The sequence below is a fragment of the Schistocerca cancellata genome, chromosome 12, assembly GCF_023864275.1.
Source record: "Schistocerca cancellata isolate TAMUIC-IGC-003103 chromosome 12, iqSchCanc2.1, whole genome shotgun sequence".
Taxonomy (NCBI): Eukaryota; Metazoa; Arthropoda; class Insecta; order Orthoptera; family Acrididae; genus Schistocerca; species Schistocerca cancellata.
In genome coordinates this window covers 54,865,898-54,883,026 of record NC_064637.1, presented here as the reverse complement: position 1 = coordinate 54,883,026, position 17,129 = coordinate 54,865,898, and the positions used below count along the sequence as shown (strand labels likewise).

Below are 17,129 nucleotides of genomic sequence, written 5' to 3'. Positions count from 1 at the left end.
ACACAGTTTTATTCTGCCAGGAAGTTTCAAGGTGGGCCTACTTTTTGTTTTTATCAAAAAACATTTATTTATTCACCAATATTCATGTTGTCCCCTTCAAGGTAATCCCCCTCATATACAATAATGCCAACGCTTCTTCCAATCCTCGAAGCACTTCTCATAAGCAAATTTCGGTACAGCCTCGAGTACTTCCAGCGAAGCAGTTTCCATTTCCTCAATCGTTGAAAATCTTCGTCTTTTCATAGATGTCTTCAGTTTTGGGTGCAGGAAAAAGTCGCATGGGGTCAAATCCGGTGAATATGGTGCCTGAGGCATGATTGTCGTGTTGTTTTTGGCCAAAATATCTACAACAAGCAAAGATGAATGAGCAGGTGCATTGTTGTGATGCAAAAGCCAAGAACTGTTTCTCAACAATTCCGGACATTGTTTGCGCATTGCGTCTCCCAAACAGCGCATAACGTCAAGGTAATACTCCTTATTGACCGTACGACCTCGAGGCAAAAATCCACCATGCACTACGCCACCGTAATTGAAAAAACCAGTGAGCTATACTTTGACATTTGATCGAACTTGGGGTGTTTTTTTTCGGTTTCGGCTCTCCATTGGGAGGATTGGGCTTTGGTTTCGACGTCATAATCCTAAAGCCATATTTCGTCACCAGTTATGACCCTTTTGAGCAAATCGGGGTCATCATTGACGTCATTAAAGAGCTCCTGAGTGATGCTCATGCGACGGTTCTTCTGATAATAATTGAGAAGTTTTGAAACATAATTCGTTGACACACGTCTCGAGCCCAAAAACTTGGAAAAAATTGCATTACACGAGCCGACCGATACGCCAACATCGTCAGCAAGTTCTCTTACGGTAATTCGATGCTTTTACAAAACATTTTTCTCTATTCACCGCTTGGACCTTATCATCTGTTGTTGATATGCTTGGCTGTCCATAGCGAAGTTCGTCATTGACATCTTCTCTGCCAACTTGAAAGAGCTCGTACCACATTTTGTTTACTTACACCAGACTAGTATTGGGACAAGGGGAGTTTTGGCACAAAGATGGCGGCCGTGACGTCAATCAAGATGATGGCGATGACGTGATTCAAGATGGCGGCTTTTGACGTGACCCCCCTCCCCCAGAAAATGGCGGGAAGTTCAAAACCCAACATGTAATGCGTCACACCTAGGAAAATGATGGGAAAAAGAGATGTCTTTTGTGGTGTCACCGCCAGACATCACATCTTTATAATTTAACCAGTTTCAAGCATGTGTGTTCGCCACTAGGTCTCGAGCCCAACTGGCTTAGTAGATATCGTCGCCGCCAGAGAGCGCCACTGTGACATCATCCAAGATGGCCGATTCTGATGGAAAGTTTGAATTTTGGCGGGAAGAAGGTCAATTGTGCTACCTCCACTAACCTAATTTCCCCCCCAGGAAATGTTGGGAAGTTCAAATTCCAACAAGATAATGTGTCACTCCTAAGAAAATCGTTGGAAGATAAGTGACTTGATGTTTCGCTGCTAATCTAAGAAAATCGCGGTAAGAAGGTCAGTTCAGCTACCTCCACTAACCTAAGTCACCCGACCGCCACTTCCTCCTACGAACTGGCGCCAAGTTTGAATTCCAACAGGATAATGCATCACTCCGCTCTTATCTCTACCAAGCAAAGAAATCGCATGAAAACAGCTCACTTGGCCTACCTCCACTAACCTAAGTCACCCGACCGCCACCTCTTCCTACGAACTGGCTCCAACTTTTAATTTTGATGGTAAACAAAATTCAGTTCCCATATCTCTACTAAGCTAACAAAATGGCGCGAACGAAAAGCCACTTGTACTAACCTCAGTCACCAGACTGCCACCACCTCCTAAGGATTCGTAGGAAAAGTGCTTGGACATAACACTTTTTTCAAAAAATTCCATGCAGGTGTGTTCACCTCAAGGTCAGGACTCCAACTGACTTAGTACACATCGCCACCACCAGAGGGCGCTCTCATCTGTGACGTAATCCAAGATGGCGACACCCAGTGTGTTCACCACTAGGTCTGGACTCCAATTGACAATGACGCAAGTACCGTTATTCAAGATGGTTGCACCCAGTGTGTCCACCACCACGAGGTCCAGAGTCTACTTCACATCGACGGCACCAGAGAGCACCACCTTCATGTCAGAACATGTACTGTTATTCAAGATGGCTGCACCCACTGTATCCACCACACAGTGAAAGATTGTACACTTGGCCTACCTCCACTAACCGAACCCCATCCCCAATAAAAATCGTGCAAAGTTCAAATTCCAACATGATAATGGGTCACACCTAACAAAATTGCAGGAAGATAGGTCACTTGCGCTTTCGCTACCAACCTAAGAAAATTGTGGCAAATGAAGGATACTTATGCTAACCTCATCCACCCGACCGCCACCTCCTCCTAAGAACCGGCGCAAAGTTTGAATTCTGGCAGTAAAGAAAGGTCACTTCTGCTTTCGCTACCAACGTAAGAAAATTGTTGCAAATGAAACTCTCCACCACCACTAACCTAAGTCACCAGACCGCCACCTCTTCCTAGGGGTTGGTGGTAAAAGGACTCAGCCTGCACTAGGCTGATGGAGAGAGGAATGAGTGTACTTTTTTTTGGGGGCAATTTATTTAGGGGTGGAGTATATTTATCACAGAACACACGCTTTGACATTCCCCACAGCATACAGACCTGCAAACTACTCCTACATAACTCATGTATAAGGCTCTACACACATGCTTGCTAATTGTAAACCGTCAAAAATAACGCACTGCGCAGCCTTCAGACGTGAACCACTCCTAAATAATGCAATACATTTACGTCAAGATGTTGTTGTTGTTGTTGTGGTCTCCAGTCCCGAGACTGGTTTGATGCAGCTCTCCATGCTACTCTATCGTGTGCAAGCTTCTTCATCTCCCAGTACCTACTGCAACCTACATCCTTCTGAATCTGGTTAGTATATTCATCTCTTGGTCTCCCCCTACGATTTTTACCCTCCACGCTGCCGTCCAATACTAAATTGGTGATCCCTTGATGCCTCAGAACATGTCCTACCAACCGATCGCTTCTTCTGGTCAAGTTGTGCCACAAACTTCTCTTCTCCCCAATCCCATTTAATACTTCCTCATTAGTTATGTGATCTACCCATCTAATCTTCAGCATTCTTCTGTGGCACCACATTTCGAAAGCTTCTATTCTCTTCTTGTCCAAACTATTTACCGTCCATGTTTAACTTCCATACATGGCTTCACTCCATACAAATACTTTCAGAAATGACTTCCTGACAGATAAATCTATACTCGATGTTAACAAATTTCTCTTCTTCAGAAACGCTTTCCTAGCCATTGCCAGTCTATATTTTATATCCTCTCTATTTTATATCCTCTCTACTTCGACCATCATCAGTTATTTTGCTCCCCAAATAGCAAAACTCCTTTACTACTTTAAGTGTCTCATTTCCTAATCTAATACCCTCAACATCACCCGACTTAATTCGACTACATTCCATTATCCTCGTTTTGCTTTTGTTGATGTTCATCTTATATCCTCCTTTCAAGACACCATCCGTCCGTTCAACTGCTCTTCCAAGTCCTTTGCTGTCTGACAGAATTACAATGTCATCGGCAAACCTCAAAGTTTTTATTTCTTCTCCATGGATTTTAATACCTACTCCGAATTTTTCTTTTGTTTCCTTTACTGCTTGCTCAATATACAGATTGAATAACATCGGGGAGAGGCTACAAGCCTGTCTTACTGCCTTCCCAACCACTGCTTCCCTTTCATGTCCCTCGACTCTTATAACTGCCATCTGGTTTCTGTACAAATTGTAAATAGCCTTTTGCTCCCTGTATTTTACCCCTGCCTGCTTTAGAATTTGAATGAGAGTATTCCGGTCAACATTGTCAAAAGCTTTCTCTAAGTCTACAAATGCTAGAAACGTAGGTTTGCCTTTCCTTAATCTTTCTTCTAAGATAAGTCGTAAGGTCAGTATTGCCTCACGTGTTCCAGTATTTCTACGGAATCCAAACTGATCTACCCCGAGGTCGGCTTCTACTAGTTTTTCCATTCGTCTGTAATGAATTCGTGTTAGTATTTTGCAGCTGTGGCTTATTAAACTGATTGTTCGGTAATTTTCACATGTGTCAACATCTGCTTTCTTTGGGATTGGAATTATTATATCCTTCTTGAAGTCTGAGGGGATTTCGCCTGTTTCATACATCTTGCTCACCAGATGGTAGAGTTTTGTCAGGACTGGCTCTCCCAAGGCAGTCAGAAGTTCCAATGGAATGTTGTCTACGTCGAGATAGCCAAACAAATGTTAAATAACAATAATAATAATAATCCATCTAAGACACTCTGCTTGCTAATCGTCAACTCTCGAAATCATACACCAGCCATTATTGAAACAATTAGGGGCAGCACCACAAACAAGTGTATTGGCTACTGAGTCCATAGCCCAACTGACTTAGTTCATATCGATGCCACTAGAGGAGTCACAAGTGACCCAAGTACCTTAATCTAAGATGGCGCCACGTAGTGTGTTCACCATGAGCTCCAGACCCCAACTGTCTTAGTACATTTCGTCGCACCGAGCGAGGTGGCGCAGTGGTTAGACACTGGACTCGCATTCGGGAGGACGACGGTTCAATCCCGCGTCCGGCCATCCTGATTTAGGTTTTCCGTGATTTTCCTAAATCGCTCCAGGCAAATGCCGGGATGGTTCCTTTCAAAGGGCACGGCCGACTTCCTTCCCCGTCCTACACTAATCCGATGAGACCGATGACCTCGCTGTCTGGTCTCCTTCCCCAAACCAACCAACCAACATTTCGTCGCTACTGAAGGACGCCACTGCGACACCAGCTGATCACGCAAGTACAGTTATCCATGATGGCGGCAAAAAGTGTGTTTTCCACGAGGTCTAGTACTCAGTACCACCAGCAAAGAATGCTGTCGTCCTTTTTGTGACGTAAACCAAGATGGCGAGGGAAAACGACCCAGCCTGCTTTGGGCTGGAGTAAGGATGGAGGGCACTCTATTTATTTTCAAACAACTTATTTAATCATAGAGTATATCCATCACACTGATACAAAACATCCACCCTAATGTGCTTGACATCACAATACATAGTCTACAGACATGCAAACAACTCCTAATTTTCCGAAATAATTTCAGTGCAGACCTCCAAACTGCTCCTAAATAATACAGCAGAATGATGTGTAGACACGCTAAGTACTCATAAACTGTTCAATTAGCGCACTGTTATGACCCTGTAGCATCTTGGGTGTAAAATCGAGACTTCAGGGTCATTTCTAACTTAGCGATAAGTTGTAATTTTCGTATGCTGCTTTGCGTTTATCTGTTTCCTTGTAGGATGTACCCCCTGCTAGTAGCTATCGTTTTATGTAGGCCTTATGCAGGGATCGTATAATTTCTGAACCGTGATGGGATGTGAACAGTGGACACTACACGTCTCCGCGAAGCTATATTGCGCTCCTATCATGCATGGTAAATGTTTTACCATTCGATAAGATAGTTCAGCGTAGAGAAACTGTGAAGAAGGACGTATGTCTGATAGTCAGGAAAGGCTTTCAGTCTAACGTTGTAACTAGTTTTTAAGTGCAGATCGTTGTAGTCTTAGGAGTGTACACTGTTTATGTTCTCTATCTTACCAATACGTTCCAAGTACAGATCCTAGACTCTAGAACAACAATTTAGAGTTGATACCTTCGTTGATTTAGGTAAAAATGTGTCCAACTCAATTCGTCTCAAACTCCATCGCGTATAAAAATAAGTATTTTCTTGTTATTCTTATCTGTATGCTATTACATTACGGCACTTTTGAAATCTTTTACTATACATTGATAAGGAGTGCTAAGCTCCTCGATATGGTAACATGTCGAGAAATCTCGTGCACTTGGATGGATTGGGACTTGGAGAGCTATATTCATTCACGAGACGTAGCGCTCTTCTTCAGATCGCTTGGAGACTAATTCTCTAACGGTGCTGCAGGGTGTGTTGGTCAACAACTGTGTGGGGTTGGTCTTTTACCCTAAGACGGGGAGAATCCTCTGTGACTCCCATACGCTGAGAGATAGATCGGAAATTAAACACTATGCTCGAAGTGTTACAAATACACTCCTGGAAATGGAAAAAAGAACACATTGACACCGGTGTGTCAGACCCACCATACTTGCTCCGGACACTGCGAGAGGGCTGTACAAGCAATGATCACACGCACGGCACAGCGGACACACCAGGAACCGCGGTGTTGGCCGTCGAATGGCGCTAGCTGCGCAGCATTTGTGCACCGCCGCCGTCAGTGTCAGCCAGTTTGCCGTGGCATACGGAGCTCCATCGCAGTCTTTAACACTGGTAGCATGCCGCGACAGCGTGGACGTGAACCGTATGTGCAGTTGACGGACTTTGAGCGAGGGCGTATAGTGGGCATGCGGGAGGCCGGGTGGACGTACCGCCGAATTGCTCAACACGTGGGGCGTGAGGTCTCCACAGTACATCGATGTTGTCGCCAGTGGTCGGCGGAAGGTGCACGTGCCCGTCGACCTGGGACCGGACCGCAGCGACGCACGGATGCACGCCAAGACCGTAGGATCCTACGCAGTGCCGTAGCGGACCGCACCGCCACTTCCCAGCAAATTAGGGACACTGTTGCTCCTGGGGTATCGGCGAGAACCATTCGCAACCGTCTCCATGAAGCTGGGCTACGGTCCCGCACACCGTTAGGCCGTCTTCCGCTCACGCCCCAACATCGTGCAGCCCGCCTCCAGTGGTGTCGCGACAGGCGTGAATGGAGGGACGAATGGAGACGTGTCGTCTTCAGCGATGAGAGTCGTTTCTGCCTTGGTGCCAATGATGGTCGTATGCGTGTTTGGCGCCGTGCAGGTGAGCGCCACAATCAGGACTGCATACGACCGAGGCACACAGGGCCAACACCCGGCATCATGGTGTGGGGAGCGATCTCCTACACTGGCCGTACACCACTGGTGATCGTCGAGGGGACACTGAATAGTGCACGGTACATCCAAACCGTCATCGAACCCATCGTTCTACCATTCCTAGACCGGCAAGGGAACTTGCTGTTCCAACAGGACAATGCACGTCCGCATGTATCCCGTGCCACCCAACGTGCTCTAGAAGGTGTAAGTCAACTACCCTGGCCAGCAAGATCTCCGGATCTGTCCCCCATTGAGCATGTTTGGGAATGGATGAAGCGTCGTCTCACGCGGTCTGCACGTCCAGCACGAACGCTGGTCCAACTGAGGCGCCAGGTGGAAATGGCATGGCAAGCCGTTCCACAGGACTACATCCAGCATCTCTACGATCGTCTCCATGGGAGAATAGCAGCCTGCATTGCTGCGAAAGGTGGATATACACTGTACTAGTGCCGACATTGTGCATGCTCTGTTGCCTGTGTCTATGTGCCTGTGGTTCTGTCAGTGTGATCATGTGATGTATCTGACCCCAGGAATGTGTCAATAAAGTTTCCCCTTCCTGGGAGAATGAATTCACGGTGTTCTTATTTCAATTTCCAGGAGTGTATGTAGAGCGTTGTCTGATGTACTTTGATCATGTATGTGTTTGAGAATTAACAACGAATGGACGTACTGCACAGTAATCTACCAACATTCGCAATCATACTCGCAAAGTGATGTAAAAGGGGCGGTTTAGCTGTGATACTGAAATTGGGGGCCATGGTATCACATCAATGGCCGGTCCTGAACTTAAGTGCAAAATTCTTCGCACTATCAACTCTGTTGCTTAATATTACAGCACATCGAAGGTGTCTTTTCCATCAAATCTGCGCATCGGTTACCACATAACGATTGAGTGACATAGCTTGTTTGAGTTGGGGGAGAAGTTTTGTAGGTGGGAGACAACTTCTGGGGGTTGCTAGCATCTTAACAGCGATCGCGTACATGAGTGCAAAATACAGGGAGTTTTGAAAGAAATTGACTTACGATGGGATGCCAACGGAAGCCACATACAACATCTTAAGGCAAAAGAACTAGATGTGTTTCCCTACAAAATAACACTAAACCCATCTCTTTCAATAAATTTATATCCACGTCTACTTGGATACTCTGCAAAACACATTTAAGTTTCCGGCAGAGATTTCACAATTCTCTATTATTCCAGTCTTGTATAGCGCGAGGAAAGAACGAACACCTGTATCTTCCCGCTCGAGTTCTGATTTCCCTTATTTTATTATGGTGATCGTTTCTCCCTGTATAGGTTGATGTCAACGAAATACTTTCGCATTATGAGGAGAAAGTTCGTGATAGGAGTTTCGTGAGAAGACTCCGTCACAAAGAGAAACGCCTTTGTTTTAATGATATCCACCCCAAATCCTGTATCCCTTATTTCGCGATAATACACAACGTGCTGCCCTTCTTTGGACTTTTTCGATGTACTCCGTCAGTCCTATCTGGTAAGGATCCCACAGCGCGCAGGGTGACGACGGGCAAGCGTGGTTTATACAGTCTCCTTAGTAGATCTCTTACATCCTCCGAGTGTCCTTAAATAAAACGCAGTCTTTGATTAACCTTCCCCGCAACATTTTCTATCTGTTCCTTCCAATTCTCAGTTGTTCGTAATTGTAATACCTAGGAATTTAGTTCAATTTACGATCCTTAGATTCGACTGATTTATCGTGTAATCTAAGTTTAGCGGATTCCTTTTAGCACTCATGTGCATGACGTCACACTTTTCGTTACTTAGGGTCAATTGACAATTTTCGCACAGTACAGATATCTTTTTATAGTCGTTTTGCGATTAGTTTTGATCTTCTGATTACTTTACTCGTAGATAAACAACAGCGTCATCTGCAAACAACCTAAGACGGCTGTTCACATTGTCTCCCAAATCATTTATATAGATAAGGAACGGCAAAACGCATGTAACAATTCCTTGGTGAACTCCAGAAAACACTTCTGTTTTACTCAATGACTTTCCGTCAGTTACTGCGAACTGTAAGCTCTCTGACAAGGAATCACGAATCCAGTCGCACAACTGAGACGATACCCCATAGGCCCGCAGCTTCATTAGAAGTCGCTTGCGAGGAACGGTGTCAAAATCTTTCCGGAAATTTAGAAATCTGCTAACTGATAATAATTCTTGCTGACTTGTACGGCTATTAATGTTGATCTCGTAACCGAATTGTAAATGCACTCAGTAATTAAATATTTTAACTGAATGTGAATGACTTTAGTGTCACGTTTTCTTTCTTGCAAGTAACTGATAAGGCGAAGCAGTAATTAATAAATAAAGACGCCACATTTCAACGTTTCTAAAGTGTGCTCTTCCTGTGGCTGTATTTTCCCTTGCCAAACAAACGCCAATATTAGGAACACACCTAAGAGGGAGGAGTTTGATATAATTATTTCATTTTGGGTATTTGATCTTGTCCTGGAAGTGTACAGGGCGCCGTGACTGATCCCCAATGCCGGCTGTTAACGTAGGTACGAGCATACGGAGTAAGTTCACGGATATGTCAGCGACTCGAAGACTTCTTAAGTAATAGAACCCAGTATGTTGTCATCGACGGCGAGTGTATATCAGAGACGGGGGTATCCTCAGGAGATCCCCAGGGATCGCAGTTGACGCTAAATAACGAAAAGTGTGAGGTGATCTACATGAGTTCCAAAAGAAATCCGTTGGAATTCGATTACTCGATAAATAGTACAATTCTCAAGGCTGTCAATTCAACTAAGTACCTGGGTGTTAAAATTACGAACAACTTCAGTTGCAAAGACCACATAGATAATATTGTGGGGAAGGCGAGCCAAAGGTTGCGTTTCATTGGCAGGACACTTAGAAGATGTAACAAGTCCACTAAAGAGACAGCTTACACTATACTCGTTCGTCCTCTATTAGAATACTGCTGCGCGGTGTGGGATCTTTACCAGTTGGGATTGACGGAGGACATCGAACGGGTGCAAAAAAGGGCAGCTCGTTTTGTATTATCACGTAGTAGGGGACAGAGTGTGGCAGATATGATACGCGAGTTGGGATGGAAGTCATTACAGCAAAGACGTTTTTCGTCGCGGCGAGATCTATTTATGAAATTTTAGTCACCAACTTTCTCTTCCGAATGCGAAAATATTCTGTTGAGCCCAACCTACATAGGTAGAAATTATCATCAAACTAAAATAAGAGAAATCAGAGCTCGAACAGAAAAGTTTAGGTGTTAGTTTTTCCCGCGCGCTGTTCGGGAGTGGAATGGTAGGGAGATAGTATTATTGTGGTTCGATGAACCCTCTGCCAAGCACTTAAATGTGAATTGCAGAGTAATCATGTAGATGTAGATGCAGATGTAGCAAGTGGTGCACTGTGACCAAATCGGAAGCAATTACTAATGCTAACGACCCACGGCTATTAGCATCTCTTTACGTGCGGGTTCTATGCACACGGAAGACCCAAAGAAACTGGTATACCTGCCTTATACCATGCAGGGCCGCGCAAGCACGCAGAAATGCCGCAACACGACGTGGCATGACTCGACTAATGTCTGAAGTAGTGCTGGAGGGAACTGACAGCGTGAATCCTGCAGGGCAGTCCATAAATGCGTAAGAGTACGAAGGGGTGGAGATCTCTTCTGAGCAGCACATTACGAGGAATCCCAGATATGCTCAATAAATTTCATGGCTGTGGAGTTTGGTGGCCAACGGAAGTGTCTAAACTCAGAAGAGTGTTCCTGTAGCCACTCTTTAGAAATTCTGGATGTGTGGGGTGTCGTATTGTCCTGCTGGAATTGCCCGAGTCCGTCGGAATGTACAATGGACATGAATGGATGCAGGTGATCAGACAGGATGCCTACGTACGTGTCACCTGTCAGAGTCGCATCTACACGTAGCAGGGTTTCCATAGCATTCCAGTTGCACAAACCCCACACCATTATAGAGCCTCCACCAGATTGAACAGTCGCCTGCTGACACTCATGGTCCACGGATTTATGAGGTTGTCTCTTTACTCGTAGACGTCCATCTGCTCAATACGATTTGCAACGAGACTCGCCCGACCAGCCAGCATGTTTCCAGTCATCAACAGTCCAATGTCGGTGTTGACGGGCCCAGGCGAGGCGTAAAGCTTTGTGTTGTGCAGTCATGGAGGGTACACGAGTGTGCCTTCGGCTCCGAAAGCCCATATAGATGATGTTTAGTCGAATGGTTCGTACACGAACACCTGTTGACGGCCCAGCATTGAAATCCGCAGCAATTTGCGTAAGGGTTGCACATATCACGTTGAACGATTCTCTTCAGTCGTCGTTGGTCCCTTTCTTGCAGGATCTTTTACTCGCTGCAGCAATGTCGGTGATTTAATGTTTCACAGGATTTCTGATATTCACGGTATAGTCGTGAAATGGTCGTACGGGAAAATCCCCACCTTCATCGTTACCTTGGAGATGCTCTTTCCCATCGCCTGTGCGCCGACTGTAACGCCACCTTCAAATTCACTTAAATCTGGATAACCTGCCATTGTAGCAGCAGTAACCGATCTAAAAACTGAACCAGACGCTTGTTGTCATATATAGGCGTTGCCGACCGCTGCGTCTATTCTGCCTTTTGCATATCTGTGTATTTGAATATGTATCCTTATACCAGTTTCTCGGCACTTTACATGAAACGTTTCAGTTGTATTGGTCCCAACCATGACGTACAGATATTTCTAGTTTCTATGTGTATCAAACAGGCTTAGATGGTGGGGTCATGTTACACGCATGGGAGAAGCAAGGTTACCCAAGAGACTCATGGGTTCAGCAGTGGAGGGGAGGAGTCGGGGCAGACCAAGGAGAAGGTACCTGGACTCGGTTAAGAATGATTTTGAAGTAATAGGTTTAACATCAGAAGAGGCACCAATGTTAGCACTGAATAGGGGATCATGGAGGAATTTTATAAGGGGGCTATGCTCCAGACTGAACGCTGAAAGGTATAATCAGTCTTAAATGATGATGATGATGATGATGACTATGTGTATTGCGAATAGTTCACGGGAAGAACGATTGCTGATAATTCTCGGTGTGGCCTCGAATCTCTGAAATTTTATGTCCATGCTCTTTTCGTGACATCCACTTAGGAGGAAGCTGTAGTTTTGTCGACTCTTCTAGGAAGTCCGCAGCTCGTGGTCGTGCGGTAGAGTTCTCGCTTCCCACGCCCGGGTTCCCGGGTTCAATTCCCGGCGGGGTCAGGGATTTTCTCTGCCTCGTGATGACTGGGTGTTGTGTGATGTTCTTAGGTTAGTTAGGTTTAAGTAGTTCTAAGTTCTAGGGGACTGATGACCATAGATGTTAAGTCCCATAGTGCTCAGAGCCATTTGAACCATTTTTCTTCTAGGAATGTGTGCTGTCGGAGCCCTAACAGTAGAACAGTGCCGGGTTGCAGAACACCCCTCCTGCAGCGCCTCCCTCTGGGTTGATCATGGATCATGGATCATGATCATGGATCATGGACCATCCGGTACGAAACCTGCACTGATGAGCAAAGGTCCCGAGTTCGAGTCTCGGTCCGGCACACAGTTTTAATCCCTCAGGAAGTTTCATATCAGCGCGCACTCCGCTGCACAGTGAAAATCTCATTCTGGAAGTAATATTATTGGTCGAACGACAGCTTTATGAGCTACCTTATTCGTTTCTTTTTCTACAGAATGTTTCTCAAAAAGTTAAAACTTATTTTATTTTTGAATTCATATAAGTGTTTTATATATGTTAAAACTTTTTATCAAATATAATGTGGAGTATTCTGCCCAAAGAACTAGACATGTTCTGCCCAAGGAACTAGACATGATGCATCTGCAAGTGCTTTGTTTTTATGTGAAGTGACCCTCTGAAAAAATACCATCAACAGCCGCTTAGGAGGTCATACCGAAAACCCAGCTCCACCTGAAAGTGGGTGTGTGAATGAAAAGCTGTCATGACTGCCGTTTTGCAACTGCCTGGGATGCTGAAGGTTCTGTGGCATCGTCCAGCACTACGGCACAGGTCACAGACAATATCAATGGGCAGGATTTACCAGTGGGTCGACGTGCTGCTGGAAGCAGGTAGAGTGGAGGGGCGGTGCACGTACCTGACGTTGAGGCGGCAGATGGCGGCGCCGTCGACGCTGGCGGGCGGCGGCCTGAGGTCCGGGGGCGGCGGCGCGTCGGCCCGCTTCTCCGTCCAGTGGAGCACGCGGCCCCCGGGGGCGGTCACCACGGCCAGCACGTCGCGCTCGCAGGCGCACGTCGACAGCACCGTGGCGTGGGCGCGCTCCTCTGGCTGCGCAGTCGGACACACACTACTCGTTAACCCTTCTACATCCACACCTACATGTATACCATTCATGTTGAGAAACTTTCAAAACTTAAAAAATTAGAGGAACTCTTAGAAACTTGGGAAAACCTTGGAAACTTTGGAAAACCTGGGAGGTGTGGGGAACTATAGGAAACTTGGAGAAACCTTGGAAACTTGGAGAAGCTTAGGAAATGTGGAGAACTTTGGGAAATTTGGGGAAACCTTGGGAACTTGGGGAAAGTCTAGAAAAGTGGGAAACTTTGGGAAACCTGGGGAAACCTTGGACATTTGGGGAAGCTTAGGAAATGTGGAGAACTCAGGGAAACTTGGGGAAACATTGGAAACTTGGGGAAGCTTAGGAAATGTGGAGAACTTTGGGAAATTTGGGGAAACCTTGGGAGCTTGGGGAAAGTCAGGAATAGTAGGAAACTTTGGGAAATGTGGGGAAACCTTCGAAACCTGGGGAAGCTTAGGGAATATGGAGAACTTTGGGAAAGTTGGGGACATGTTGCAATACTTGGGGAAACTTTGGGAATGTGGAGAACTTTTGGAAACTTGGGAAAACCTTGGAAACTTGTGGAAGCTTAGGAAATGTGGAGAACTTTGGGAAAGGTTGGGAAACCTTGGGAACTTGCAGAAAGTCAGGAAAAATGGGAAACTTTAGGAAACTTGGGAAAACCTTGGACACTTGGGGAAGCTTAGGAAATGTGCAGAAATTTGGGAAATTTGGGGAAACCTTGGGAACTTGGGGAAAGTCAGGAAAAATGGGAAACTTTGGGAATCTTGGGGATACCTTGGATACTTGGGGAAGCTTAGGAAATGTGGAGAACTTTGGGAAATTTGGGGAAACCTTTGTAGCTTGGGGAAAGTCTAGAAAAGTGGGAAACTTTGGGAAACTTGGGGAAACCTTGGACATTTGGGGAAGCTTAGGAAATGTGGGAACTTTGGGAAACTTAGGGACATGTTGCAAAACATGGGGAAACTTAGGGAATGTGGAGAACTTTGGGAAACTTGGGAAAACCTTGGAAACTTGGGGAGGCTTAGGAAATGTAGAGAACTTTGGGAAATTTGGGGAAACCTTGGGAACTTGGGGAAAGTCAGGAAAAATAGGAAACTTTGGGAAACTTAGGGAAACCTTGGACACTTGGGGAAGTTTCGGAAATGTGGAGAACTTTGGGAAATTTGGGGAAACATTGGGATCTTGGGGAAAGTTAGGAAATGTGGGAAACTTGGGGAAACCTTGGAACATTGGGAAAACTTAGGGAATGTGGAGAACTTTAGGAAATTTGGGGAAACCTTGGGAGCTTGGGGAAAGTCAGGAATAGTAGGAAACTTTGGGAAACCATGGAAACTTGGGGAAGCTTAGGAAATGTGGAGAACTTTGGGAAACTTGGGGAAACCTTGGAAACTTGGGGAAGCTTAGGAAATGTGGAGAACTTTGGGAAAATTGCGGAAACCTTCTGAACTTGGGGAAAGTTAGGAAAAGTGGGAAATTTTGGGAAACTTGGGGAAACCTTGAACACTTGGGGCAGCTTAGGAAATGTAGAGAACTTTGGGAAATTTGGGGAAATGCTGCAAAACTTGGGGAAACTTAGGGAATGTTGAGAACTTTGGGAAACTTGGGAAAACCTTCGAAACTTGGCCAACCATAGAAAATGTGGGGATCATTGGAAAACTTAGGTAAATGTTGGAAACTTGATGAAAATTTAGGAATGTGCTTCTTAGACTGCAGCAAAGCCTTTTACATTTTCGACTTCGACATTTTATTTGCCAAACTTTGTGGCTAAACTTTCTTGCCAAGTGGAGTGCGACGGTTTGGCTCACATCTAACGTCTCGCCAGAAAGGCGTCGTATTTGGCACCATAAAGTCATAATGGAAGCATGCAGTTGCAGGTGTACCACAGGGTTCAGTATTAGGCCCTATAATCTTTTCACTGTATGCCAATGATCTGACATCAGTTTTGTGCTATTGCAAATACAACAGGTATACTGAGGATCTTGAACTGTATCTAAGTGCAAAACGTATGAGCCTGAGGACATCTATCGAGAATCTCAATACCGACTTGTGTGCACTACCAAAACGGACACACGATTTATGGTTCAAGATCAACCTACACAACGTCCAAGGAATACTGATTGGTCATTCTGGGCTCCTTAGCCCGAAATGTCGAGAATCCCTATCATCTTGAACCCAAAATGGGACAAAAATCAACTTCTTTCCTTCACCAAATAAACTGTTACTAATAACAGGTGAAAATCTAAATTGCATGGTGTACGTAACTGCAGCGGGGAATGGGGCATCAGCATTTCTCCATGCCCTACAAAATTATAAAACAGCTGTTCGCTCTTGACCTGATATAGAAACTTGTGCAAACCCTTGCACTTTCAGTTATTGACAGCAACATTATGCTGCAAGACCTTTCTCAGGAAAGCCCATGGAGCCTGCAAAGGGTTAAGAATGCCTGGGTTCATCATATCTGTGATGTTAGACTCTCTGATTATTTTTCATCACCATATGCACAGCTATATTTTTCATCACCATATACACAGCTATATGGCTGCACGCACACAAGTGCAGAGATTCTCATATCCTCTGTCTTGTCTACAGCCTTATCGCCGTACACAGTCCCCCAACCCTCTCCTCGACCTTAACGCTCTTGTCTGAAGAACTTGGAAGAAACACCCGTTCCCCTCAAAGCAAAATCGTTTCTGTCGCATTCCATCGTCCAACCACTTTCTCGGAGTCCATCTCAGTAACAGTAACCCGATTCTGGAATAACCTCCCGCATTAGATTAGAGAAGTGAATAACAAACACCTCCAGCTTCACAACGCAGTTAATGACATATATACTAGAGCAAAAATAATGATTACCATTGTCCCTCTACACGCTCGTTACCCTTGTACAACCTTCTTTCCCGCAAGGTTTCCTTATCTCCCAGTATATTCAGCCTGTGCAGTTTCTTAAATTTTGGTCTGCACGAATATGCTATATCAGAAAACATCTCCTTTGTACAGCAAAAAATACTTTTTATATTTTTATTATTGTCATTATTATTATTTAGGTTACTATTATCACTCTGAGCGGCAGCAGCAGCAGCAGTAAAAAAGTGGTATCGGTATTTAATTTATTAATTCACAGCCAGTAACACATACTCACATTGCCGCTATAGACAGTCAAATCATTTCAATATTATTTGTCATATTAAAAATGGTTATTTCTTAGGTGACTATCATGTAAAAAAAATTCAGTGCACGGGGTGCATTCAAGTTCTAAGGCCTCAGATTTTTTTTCTCCAGACTGGAAAGAGATAGAAGCATGCGCATTGTTTTAAAATGAGGCCGCGTTCATTGTCAATACGTCCCAGAGATGGCAGCACCGTACGGCAGATGGAATTTTACCGCCAGCAGCGAGAATGAGAACTGTTTTAAATACTTCAAATGGAGACGTTTTCCTTACTTGAACAGCGTGCAATCATTCGTTTTCTGAATTTGCGTGGTGTGAAACCAATTGAAATCCTGGGACAGCGAGGGCGTAATTCTTACCCATTGCGTTCCAAAGGGCACTACGGTAACAGGTACATCCTACGAAGATGTTTTGAAGAACAAATTCCTTCCTGCACTGCAACAAAAACGTCCGGGAAGGGCTGCGTGTGTGCTGTTTCACCAAGACAACGCACCCGCACATCGAGCTAACGTTACGCAACAGTTTCTTCGTGATAACAACTTTGAAGTGATTCCTCATGCTCCCTACTCACCTGACCTGGCTCCTAGTGACTTTTGGCTTTTTCCAACAATGAAAGACACTCTCCATGGCCGCACATTCACCAGCCGTGC

At 45.1% G+C, this 17,129-nt stretch overlaps 1 protein-coding gene across 1 annotated transcript in view; it reads right to left on the bottom strand.

The window, feature by feature from the left end:
- LOC126109449 (C3 and PZP-like alpha-2-macroglobulin domain-containing protein 8) overlaps window positions 1-17,129 on the bottom strand; it is a 968,006-nt gene that overhangs the window by 315,649 nt on the left and 635,228 nt on the right. The window contains exon 9 of the mRNA XM_049914479.1: window positions 13,089-13,279. Coding sequence (XP_049770436.1) covers window positions 13,089-13,279 — 191 coding nt within the window. The remainder of the gene's footprint in view (window positions 1-13,088; window positions 13,280-17,129) is intronic.